Source organism: Vitis riparia, chromosome 14 (assembly GCF_004353265.1).
Source record: "Vitis riparia cultivar Riparia Gloire de Montpellier isolate 1030 chromosome 14, EGFV_Vit.rip_1.0, whole genome shotgun sequence".
Lineage (NCBI taxonomy): Eukaryota > Viridiplantae > Streptophyta > Magnoliopsida > Vitales > Vitaceae > Vitis > Vitis riparia.
The window spans coordinates 24,689,093-24,700,928 of record NC_048444.1 but is presented as its reverse complement, the minus strand read 5'-3'; the positions used below and the strand labels follow the sequence as shown (position 1 = coordinate 24,700,928).

At 30.9% G+C, this 11,836-nt stretch overlaps 1 protein-coding gene across 2 annotated transcripts; it reads left to right on the top strand.

Annotated features, from left to right (window-relative positions):
- Window positions 1-3,647: 3,647 nt before the first annotated feature.
- LOC117929471 lies at window positions 3,648-7,034 on the top strand. 2 transcript variants are annotated; one of them, XM_034849760.1, is made up of 3 exons: window positions 3,648-4,352; window positions 6,365-6,635; window positions 6,763-7,034. In XM_034849760.1, the coding sequence occupies exons 1-2, from the start codon at window positions 3,882-3,884 to the stop codon at window positions 6,566-6,568; spliced, it is 675 nt and encodes a 224-aa protein (XP_034705651.1). In that variant the 5' UTR covers window positions 3,648-3,881; the 3' UTR covers window positions 6,569-6,635; window positions 6,763-7,034. The 2 variants fall into 2 exon arrangements, with proteins under 2 accessions (XP_034705651.1, XP_034705650.1); XM_034849759.1 differs by having other exon boundaries at window positions 6,751-7,034.
- The last annotated feature ends 4,802 nt before the right edge of the window (window positions 7,035-11,836 follow it).

The following is an 11,836-nucleotide window of genomic DNA, read 5'->3' as shown; positions in this document are numbered from 1 at the left end:
ATACACCACACAAGTGACCCATCTACTATATGAAAGTAGTGAGTTGAAGACCTTGACAATACAATTCACAAGGTGACTCAATCTCACTTCATGGATCAAGGTAATAGTATGATCATTATTTTAGCACTTATAAATTATTTTGTTTTATATATCCAAAATTATTTTCAAAAATAATTATTTCTGCATAAAGTTTATGAAAGTTTGGTTAACAGTGATGTGATGCAATACATCATGAATACAATGGAAATGGAATGGGTCGACCCACCACATAGTGCCTTTCCTCTCTTGGAGGAATTACGACTTGCCTTCCTCCTCAACCTGGAAGCAGTATGCCATGGCCCAATTCCGATGGGGTGTTTTGCCAACTTAAGAGTTCAGATAATAGAGGAATGTAACAGCTTGAAATATATCATATGGCCTCCTACAACACAAGCAAGGGAATCAGTACAAGTGTTTCCTCAACTGGTATCCTTGAAACTGGAACGTCTGCCAAATCTCATTAACTTCTACTCCACAGGAACCAGTGACAGCCAGGAGCCAGGCAGCTCTTTTTTAAATCAGGTATGTTTAATTTTCATTTTCAATTTCTGCCATTCAGCTCTTTTTAATTTTCAACTTCTCTTGCAAACAAATTAATCACATACATTAATTAAATCAGTAGTTTCCTAATGCTAGTATGTACTACTAAGAAAGCCAAATAGCCAATCACAAGATTTGTCCCTCCTCGCCATTTTCTCTCATAAAATTACATAACTAAGCTTATTTTGCTCATGTATCCTAATTTAAGAAAATAGATTAATTTTTTCCATGAGTAATCTCTTATTAAGAAAGTGGATAGTGAGATCCCTCTATCATTTCTATTTTGCCTCTCTTTCCCATACCATTTCACTCTTTTATATTCATCTTTTTTAAAGCTTATAAACATATTTATATTATTGAGCCCACAAATATGTATATTTTCTATTTCAATTTTTTAACTTGAAAAGTATCTATATTGTTTCATCCACAAATGTTCTTGATATAACAAAATTTCTAAATATATTACTCAAAATCCAAAATTTAACTATCCTCTTTATCCTTTCCTTTTCATCTTTGGTTTTTTTTTTTTTTCATTTCTCAAATAGTCACACTTTTATTTTTTTCCATTTTTGTTTCTATGTACAATTTTACTCCAATATCTCATGAGCCTCCCATGCTCAATCTCAAAAATTAACTCTTCAATCATGTTTAATTTCTAATATCAAATAAGAGGTGAATTTTGATTCTTCATTTTATCTTGCTCTTTTTTCTATTATTACTACTACACTTTTTTCCTTAACATTCTTTTCATTTTTTTTTAATTCCTTTTGCAAACCTCCATAGTTTTTCAAATATGGCATTTATTTTTATTATTTTTGCACAAAAAATATTTTATTTAAGTACAAATAAGCTTATTCAACAAATTAAATATTTTGTTTAATAACTGTTAACACACATTGTACAATTATTTATCCTTTTTTGCTTTTTCTTTTTGAGCAATGTTATTCACCATTCAAATGATTTTGATTTCATTTTAGAAGAATAAAAAAAATGAATTTAAAAAAATATATATATAAAAATATTAGGGCAAAATTAAGAATAAATAAAGATGGAAGAATATAGAGTATGACTCACCTCAATTGAAAATTATAGCTTAAAATTTTAAATAATGTGAAAGAGTCACATTATTTACTTGTTTTATGGTATTATAAGTTAATAAAAATTATATTGGAGAATTATCATTGAAAAATAATAAAATAAAGGCATTAAATAATGAGAATCTTAATAGTTTTAATCAATTCATAATGATTGAGTACACTATCAATATTGAATCATTAATTTCAATACTTCTTCAAATTTTAAAATGAAAATAATAAAATAAAATAAGTTGTAAAAAATATACAAATAAAAATAGTGAAAAAATTACAAACAAAGGGAGTGAAAAAATTAAGAAAAGATCATACGTTAAAAATTGGAAGAAAGAGATGTCAATATCAAACATGAGGTGCACGCTAGTGCGATAATTAATTTGTAATTAGATGAAGAAAAGTATTTATACAAATATCATTTTTTCTATTCTTTATTTTAATCTACAAAGCATGGTAGAAGGGTTGATTTAATTTTTTTTTTTACAAGGCGATGGAATATGAAAAAAGAGATTGATGACTATTATGGCCACTTCTACATGATCTACAATAATTTATCAAATGATAAAAAAGAGAAGGAGATGCAAAAATTGGGATCATTCTATTGCCTTAATTGAAAGAAAATATTTGGTACCAACTTCCTTAAATTAAAAAAAAAAAGATGAAAAATGGGATCTCTTATTTTCTCATTTAAAAAGAGAATTTATAGTAAAGTTTCGGTTAATTTTGTACTTTGTCACACTAACATGTTGAGTTTCTACCTCTTATATTCAATTATATATGTCTAGTTATTGGAATATAGGTGAACGACTACATTAATTATTAATTCTATGTGATAAATTGGATAGATTGCACTCCCTGAGTTGGAGTCCTTACATTTGAATCCAATGGATAATGTCAGAACAGTGTGGGACAACCAAGATCCTGTAGGTTCCTCTAGCAAATTGAAGGATTTGTATCTCAAGGGTTGTGAAAATTTACTGATTGTTTTTCCATCCAATTTCTTAGAAGGGATACAAAGCCTACAAACTCTGAATATAGAAGATTGTTGCTCTTTAAAAGAGATTTTTGAAGTGGGAGAAATAAATAGGGCAGAATCTGATGGTATTGCAGTCCCTCCATTGAGAGAAATGTCTTTACATGGTCAAAATATGGAGTGTGAGGAAGAAGGATTCCCGAGGATATCTTGCCTTTCAAAGTCTAAATTCATTGAAAGTTGGTAATTGTGCTTCCCTGAAATATCTTTTTCCAGCTTTGGTTGCGAAGGGCCTTGTACAACTTAAGGTCCTAGAGATATTTGATTGTGGAGTGGAGGAAATTGTTGCAAATGAAAATGGACTTGAAGAAGTGCCAATTTTTTTATTCCCTAGACTAACCTCTCTCAAACTTACTAAATTATACAAGCTCAAGAGATTCTATCGGGATAAGTACACTCTTGAAAACATTGGTGGTATGCAATTGTGACGAAGTGGAGCTATTGCTGCAAGAAAAAAGTCTTGAAGGTAAAGTTGATAAACAACCTCTCTTCTTGATCGAAAAGGTATGACTTCTTTTGCACATCTAGGTTACTTCATTTATAACTAAATTAATCAAATTAGATAAAAGGACTTGAGAACATGGAGAAAGAGGCACAAATAATTATAAGTGATGAGAGTTTTGCAGGTGTAATGAGCATTATGTTTTATTATATCCAATAATTAATCATTGATATAACAAGTGCTACGAATGCCAGTGATATTATATTACCCAAACTGCATTTAGCTACTATAACTATTCAAGGCATTTATATAAATTCCATATTCATCTTATGATCATGTGTTCAATAATACTAGTAACCAGATTATAAAATTAGCTTACTAGAGAACCTATAACGAAGATAAATTACTTGGAAGCCTTTTTATATATAGACCTTGTTTATTTACTGAAGTTTTGTTAGCATAATAAAATATTAATGTTATTTATTTGATTTGTTAGAAGACATTCCTAACGTGGAGGAGCTGAAGTTGGGCTTCAAGGGCCCCATGGAGATATGGTGGGGCCAATTTTCAAGGGAGTCATTTGGCAAACTAAGAGTTTTGGAGATAGAAGCGTGTCATGATATTTCACTTGTGATCCCACATAATATAGAGCAGCTCATCGTGAGAAGTTGTTTATTCAGTGGAAAAGGTAATCCAAGTGGAAGGTCATGCGGGTGAGACTCTTCCACGGTTAACTATAATGTACTTGGAAGATCTACCTATGCTTAGGCATCTATCTGGGTTTGGGTCAATTCTTCAAAATCTTCAGTCTTTACAAGTATCTCGATGTAGAAATTTGATAAATTTGGTATCACCTTCAATGGCTAAAAGACTAGTGCAACTCAAAGAGCTGACTGTTTGCTCTTGTGATAAGGTGAAAGAAATAGTTGAAAATGAAGGAGGTGAAGCAACGGATGATGAGATTCTTTTCACCAAATTACAAAAACTGGAACTTTCTTTTTTACCAAATCTGAAAAGCTTTTGCTCAGCAAGATACACTTTCAAATTCCCATGCTTGATAGAAATGCAGGTAATAACATGCCCTAAGATGGAGTTTTTTTGCAAAGGAGACTCAATCACAGAAAGCTTACAGAGAGTGGAGATGGATTATTATCACCAACGTTGGGAGAATGACCTGAATACTACCATACAAAAGATGTTTATGGAGACGGTACATAATAATTCCCCTCAACTTCCTTCACTCTTTAACACCTTCTTTTCCCTTCACTATTCTCTGCATATTGTGAATTCTAGTTCTAATTCTGTCTGTTTACCATCTTTCAATTTTTGTTGCTATGAGAAGCAGGCATAGAGCAAGCCATAGAATTTTCATGTTGTTTAAGTCTATAAGCATGTTTAGTTTCTTAAAAGAAGGAATCTACATTGATGGAGGCAGAATTTTCCATGATTTGTGTGGAATGATCCTTCTTTTTTTTTTTTTTTTCTCTCATATCCTTAGGTTGCTTCATTTATTATTTGTTTGGGCTAAGTTTGTCTTACTATCTGTTTTTGGTTGCTCAAGTATTTTAATGCTTCATTTTTTAAAACATGACCCGATTGCACCCAATTGAAATGAATTTAAGATACATAGGTAAAGGTTATAGAAAATTTAAAACATAGATTTCCAGTCAGTTCAGATGCGGACCTAGAGAGACAGCCTATTGTCACAGGATGCTTCAAATGACCCTCCCCATGGGCTTATATAGGAGGAGGGAAGCTTCTGGAGACTCCTGGAGCCATCTACACTAAGCCATTGGTGGGAAGAGTGTGGAAGGTTCTAGAGATGCCTAGAGATGTCCACACATCTCTACACTATGGTGGAAGGCATGAGAGGAGTCCAAGGCTTTCTAGAGACTTCTAGGAATCTCTTGTACATAAGGTTGTACATAGGTTAGTGTAGGGAGTTCTAGAATATTCTTGATTTGTAAGGAACCCTCCAAGGTTCTAGAGAGTTCCCTTGGTGCCTATAAATAGGTGAGGGCCTCATTTGGCCAAGGCACCACCCAAATCACTTCCTAACCAAGCAAGTGAGCATCCAAGCACTTGTAAAGGCTTTCTTGAGTCAATAAGAGCTTCCATTCTTTAAGGAGTTGCCTACCAAGCCTCTTAAGCTTTTGAGTCGCGAGTGTCTTAGCCTAGCAAGCTAAGCATTGGGAGCAAGGCTGACTTAGCAAGATCAAGTGTCTTGGCTTGTCTAAGTGCTGCACGAGCTTAGTGAACGACTAAGTCCGTGACACTATGCTGTGGCTGAAACTAGAAGTTATAATGTAGATGAGAATTAATTTTGTCTCTAACTTGGTTCAATAGTCAAGTTAGAAAAGTTAGAGATGGAAACTTGATAATTGTGTTGATTATTTAAAAAAGACTTCTCGTGTACATTGTTGTTTTATGATTGGGGTTGTTACGAACTCTAAATGCTTGTAAAAAAGGTTATATATATCTATAGAAAATCCAAATGCAGAGAGAAAGTGAAAGTCAAGTATTGTGGTTACAAAAGGAAGTGAGAATAGATATGAAAACTTATCTTAGATCTGACATAGTTAAATTATCAAGTTAGAATAGTTAGAGGAAGAAAATTTGATAACTAAATTCATTGAATGGCCAAGTTAGTGTAGATAAAAGATGTCCTTAATTATTTGAGTTTCTACTTTTCTAGACTTGGGTTTACGCTGCCAGTCCTTACTTGAGCACGAAAATTTACCAGTTTCCCTTGATGTTAAAGGAGTCTATCTTATTTCACATATTTTCATATTCTCCAATATTCCAAACCAGTAAATCAGCAAAATATTTTTAACTCGTAATTTCCATGGTGGAGTTTGAGGAGTAGAATCCCAAGGTTCTTAGGAATGCCCTCAAGTTATTATCATACGTTTGGAGGTAAATCATTTCAAAAATTGTTTGAGGCTTGATGCAGATTGAAGATAATATGGGACACTAGATTGAAGGTATTTACCTATTTTAGCTACATGGAGGGTCTCATTTTATGGATAGAGGAACTTGGTGAGACTTAATTAGGTCATTTACAGTAGTTATCAACGTTGACAAATAACTACAAGGCTACCATGTAGCAGCAGTTTGATTTGGTCATTGTGTGATTCTCTCTTCATACCGAGAATTCTCGTTTAAGTTTTGTTATTGTAATTTTTCTTCTTTCCTGCTCAATATGATGCTCTACATGTGTAGAATGCCGAGCCTATGGAAGAGGATTTTGAAGAATATGGGGATTTTGAAGAATATTGGGATTTTAAGGAATTGGATCCCAAGGAAGAGGATTCTGACGATGAAGTTCCTGATGAAGAAGATGATGAGGAAGGGGATTCTGAGGAACAGCATCCCAATGTAGAGGATTCTGAAGGACGAAGTGGATCCTTGGGGCCAAGATCCTGATAAGAAAGACTAAGTTCAACTTTTCATATGCAAAACAAAGAAAGGGTTTTCCTTCTACATGGTACATGTGAGTGAGAAACTGCTACAATTTATTTTTTTCCCTTTATATACCTTCAAATGTCAAAAAGGCTTTTGTTCTTATTGCTTTTGGCTTTTGTTCTTAATGTCTTCATTTCTTCTAGATATATATGCAGAATTTGGCTTCATTTGAGGACATGTATTGATACCATCCCAGTCAGAGAGATGCTGCCAATGAATTGTTCATCAGTCTCTTTTGTATGTTTTGCTTTATGATGCCATATCTGTAAGTTGCTAATGCTACCTGCTGGCACTTAAGAGACCATTCAACTGCTTGTGGTTCAAAATATGTATGTGAGATTAAGCTTTTGTGCACATTTGACTTTATTTGCATTATTCTTGTGTACGTGTATTAATGTTATATAACCAAGCTTGTTAGGACCTTTCATATTCATTCAAGTTTAAAAAAAGTTTTTGAAGATGGGGTTTAAAAAATCATTTAGTCAACTCCAAACAAAGCTTGTTTGGTTGTGATCTCATGACATATATATATATATATATGTACCTTTTTGTTAATATCTAGAGCAATATCTGGAACAATTTAATTCAACAATGTTGACAAGGTTTGTATGTCTTTGTCTTTGTTTTTCTAATTCTAGCAAATCAAGAAAAATGTCTTGATAAATGTCTTGAAAGTTAAAAGAGGCGAAGGATAATTATTTTGTATTATGTAAAGGAAAAAAAGGGAATTTGGCTATGTTTGGGAACTGTTCTCAAGAATATTTTTTGGTTTTTGAGAAAAAAACATAAAAATAGTTATCAATGATTTCCAAAATGATAGGTTTCTAAAAATTGTTGAAAATAGTGTTTTCTTATAACATATTTGAATTATTTGAATTATTTTTACTTGTTTTTTAAGACTATTTTAAAAAATAATTATACCAACATAAAAAATGATTGAAAATAATGCATTACACATATCATAGTTTTTTTTCAAAAATATTTAAAATACAGGAAAAACAGTGAGAACATTCAAAGTTTTTTTAACATTCCAGAAAAAACAAAATCATATATAGAAATATTTTTTAGAACTGTTCTTCAAAACAATTTTTTGTAAAATGTTTTTAAATAAGTTCTTTGTTTTTCTATAGATTTTTCAAAGCTAACACAAGGAAAAAATCAACAAAACACCACAATAGTTTTTGTTTTATTGAAAAAAAAAAACCTATTTGATTGATCAATACAATCTTCCCTTATAGGTTGTAGACATCCTTTGTTCTAGAAACTGAAAAACACATAACTAGCTACCTAGAAAATGATAAAAAAAACAACGATCTAATAACTTTGACTAAGCCATCTAATAACAACCAAACTAATCTCCATCCATTCGCTTACACGCCCCCTCACAAGCTGGACTAAACAAATTAAACAACCCTAGCTTGTCTACTAACTTCTCGAATGATGGCTCAATGAGTCTTTTTGTAAGAAGGTTTGTAGCTTGTTTTGATGATGGCACATAAGTCATACAGATAATTCCCTCCTCTATTTTTTCTTTAATAAAATGTTTATCAACCTTCGCATGCTTGGTTTGTTCATGATGCATTGAATTGTGCAAAAAAAAATTATGGTAGTCTTGTTATCATAGTAAAGTTTCATTGGTAGCTTTACTATTACTTTTAACTTTGCTAACAACTTTAGACATAATAACTTGCAAATTCCATGAGCTACATATCTCATTTCTACTTCAGCATTGCTTCTTACTACCGCTGTTTGCTTCTTGCTTCTCCAAGTTACTAGATTTTCCCAAACAAATGAGTAGTAGCCTAATGTTGATCTTTAATCATTAACCGAGCTATCCCAGTTAGTAGTAAAGGCGTCAACACCTTTTTTTTTTCTGTTTTCTTAAAGAAGAGTCCTCTTCTAGGATTACCTTTTAGATACTTCAAAATTCATTATACTTGTTCCTTATGTTCTTTTAATGGAGAATGCATAAATTGGCTCACAAAACTTAATGCAAAAGTAATGTTTCACTTGGTATGAGATAGATAAATAAGCATCCTGACCAAGTGTTGACATTTTCCTTTGTCCATCAGGTTGTTAATTAGTTTATCACCCAACTTCAAGTTTAGATCCATAGGAGTGTCTACTAGTTTACATCAAAGCATTCTTGTCCCCTTTAGTAGATCTAACACGTATTTCCTTTGAGAAACTGAAATCCCCTTTCTCTTTCTTGTAATCTCCATCCTAAGAAAATATCTTAAACTTCCCAAGTCTTTCATCTCAAATTTAGCTGCAAGATTTTTCTTTAAGCATTCCATCTCTGCTTGGTCATCCCTAGTTAGGATAATATCATCAACACAAATAATGAGAATTGTTGTTTTTCCTTTTTTATGCCTATGAAATTAAGTATGATCTGCATGTGGTTACTTATATCCATGTTAACAAAGAGCCTTATTAAATTGGTCGAACGATGCCCTAGGTGACTACTTTTTCTAATAAATACTGCAAAGGAAATGTTCTTGAGGAAAAAGTATAGGGTAGAGGATGTTGGCTTGAAGAATTGATGACTTCAAAATGACAAGACTCCAAGATAGTCATGTCGGAAGTCCACAAGCTACAATTCATTCACTAAGAAATACATGTAGTGTGAGGTAAATTCATATTGAGAATATAGACACAAATTTTAATAGTAATTAATCTTAATTGTGAGTTTAATTCCTATTTACTTTATTTATTATTTCAATATATTTTCAATAATTAGCACAACAAATATGCCTTACAATTTGTTAGTGTTTTTGCAAGTTTGGGACCAATCTTTGTCAGCAACACTGTTTTCTACATTACAATGGGTATGGCTAACTACTATTGTGGTGTGTGGATAGTGTTCTTAATTTCTTATTCACTATGATCTGTAGGACAATCCACCCTAACCATTCACCATTGCCATGTCCTACGCTTTTTGACATCACTACCTACATCCCACACCTATTTGGTCACTAAATATTTATAATATAGAGATGACCCCATGTCTTGATTGGGGTATTTGCAGGTCTGATCAATAAGACACGCATCCGTACAACCCCGAGTGGGTTTGATGCATGTAGGCAGCCGAGTTATATCCAAATATGAAGTTCATTTTTCTAAACTTCGTCCCAATGAATTTGACCGAGTTCCATAACCCAAACTCTAATTAGAATTCATTTAGCAGTGATTATAGAAAGTGTTTTTCGTGTTAAAAATGTTTTTGAAAGGAAATTAAAAATGTGTTTAGTAATGATTTTAGAAAATGTTTTTAACTTTTTTAATATTTGAATAATAAAAAATTTTAAGTGTTACAAAATTTAAAAACACTTTTTAAAATTATTGTCAAACGGGGCTCTAAGTGTTTGTTAGTGATTATAGAACGTATTTCTACCATTTTTAATACTTAAAATTTTTTATTTTTCAAGTATTAAAAATATTATAAATACTTCCTAAAATCATTGTCAAATGTACTTTTAGAGCCCATTTGGTAGTGATTTTAATATTATAAAATTTTTGTCTTTCAAGTATTAAAAAAACTAAAACCATTTTCTAGAATCATTGTCTAACAGAATCTAAGAGTGCGTTTAAGAGTGATTCTAAAAAGCTTTTCTAGTATTTCTATTATTTTTAGTGTATTCGTAAATAACAATGATAAAAATTTATAATTTTGTAGACTTTGTTGATCTTTGAGGTCTCAATTAAGAAAGAAAGTAACTTTGCATTGATGGATTCAAAGTGATTCCTTATGAGTAGATAAAGAATGACTTTGCTTTGTTGACTCTTAAACAACCGGCCTAGATGACTAAAGTCCAAAACCATAAACTAGACAACAATAAAGAAAATTATAGTAGAATTAATAGTGAGGGAGAGAGTGTGCATGTATGATTTGGGGAATGAAAGATGTCATTGCACATATATTTATATAATGTATAAATTGTATATATAAAAAAAGTATGTTTGGTTCTTGGAACATGTGGCGGAAAACACAAGGGAAAACACTAAAATATAAAGTTTCATTATTGGTCAATCACTCTTCATAAAAATCATGTAACTTGAGTTAATCGAACATTGTAAAAGATTCAACATAGATGTGAATTACTTGTCATCATCTTTAGTGTATTCGTAAATAACAATGATAAAAATTTATAATTTTATAGACTTTGTTGATCTTTGAAGTCTCAATTAAGAAAGAAAGTTTGCATTGATGGATTCAAAGTGATTCCTTATGAGTAGATAAAGAATGACTTTGTTTTGTTGACTTTTAAACAACCGGCCTGAATGACTAAAGTCCAAAATCATAAACTAGACAACAATAAAGAAAATCATAGTAGAATTAATAGTGAGGGGGGTCTACTTATGTATGGTTTGGAGAATGAAAGATGACTTTACACATATTTAAATTAATAAATATTTTATTTAATATTAATAGAAATTTTTTTATATCATAAACCTCTAAATAATAAATATAATTAAATCTTAAATTATGAAATGTATTATTATAATTAATATTTGAAATTATCTAGTATATTATTTGTGAGATAATATTTTTATTTTTGTTCATTATATATTTATATTTTTATTTAGTTTGTTATTATTAACTATTTATTGTATATTATTATTTTATATTTAATGTGTCCAAAACATGATTAGAAACAATAAATATGGAGAGATAAAAGAGTAAATAAAAACTTGAAATTACAAAGGTTTTATGAGAAAATACATGAGCATGTTAAAAGAAATGTTAGAAGGAGGTAAGGGAAAAGTAACGTAAGAGAGAAAAATAGCAAAAAGAAATATGAAAAATAAAAAAGAATATAGATGGAAGAAAATATATATTTGATGATAAATCATCGATTTTTTCTGATATATCAGATGATCAACGTGAGTTGATGATGGTTAAACATACTACAGTGCTCTACTAGTGTGCCTCCTCACTGTTAAGGGGACTCGAACCTCAAACAAAGGTTTAGGGTTCAACTCATCTTACCACTACGGCGAGTTTGCCCCTTATTAAATATGATGCACTAAACATATATATTCAAAGTCATCATATAAAGAAAATATTAAAAGAATATTTTAAAGAGCAAATTAATTATAATTATTTTATAATTAAATGCAAAAAATTCTTTTAATTGATTACAAAAAATATAAAAATTATTATGATAATTTTCTTCATAGTATTTTTAATATTATTCATATATTAATTAAATATTAAAAAATTGTACA

Excerpts from the sequence above, each read along its gene's own strand:
- LOC117929471 (XM_034849760.1), top strand. The coding sequence starts at position 3,882 with ATGTACTTGGAAGATCTACCTATGCTTAGGCATCTATCTGGGTTTGGG. Across the intron at positions 4,353-6,364 it reads AAAAGATGTTTATGGAGACG|AATGCCGAGCCTATGGAAGA; the intron begins GTACATAATAAT and ends CTACATGTGTAG.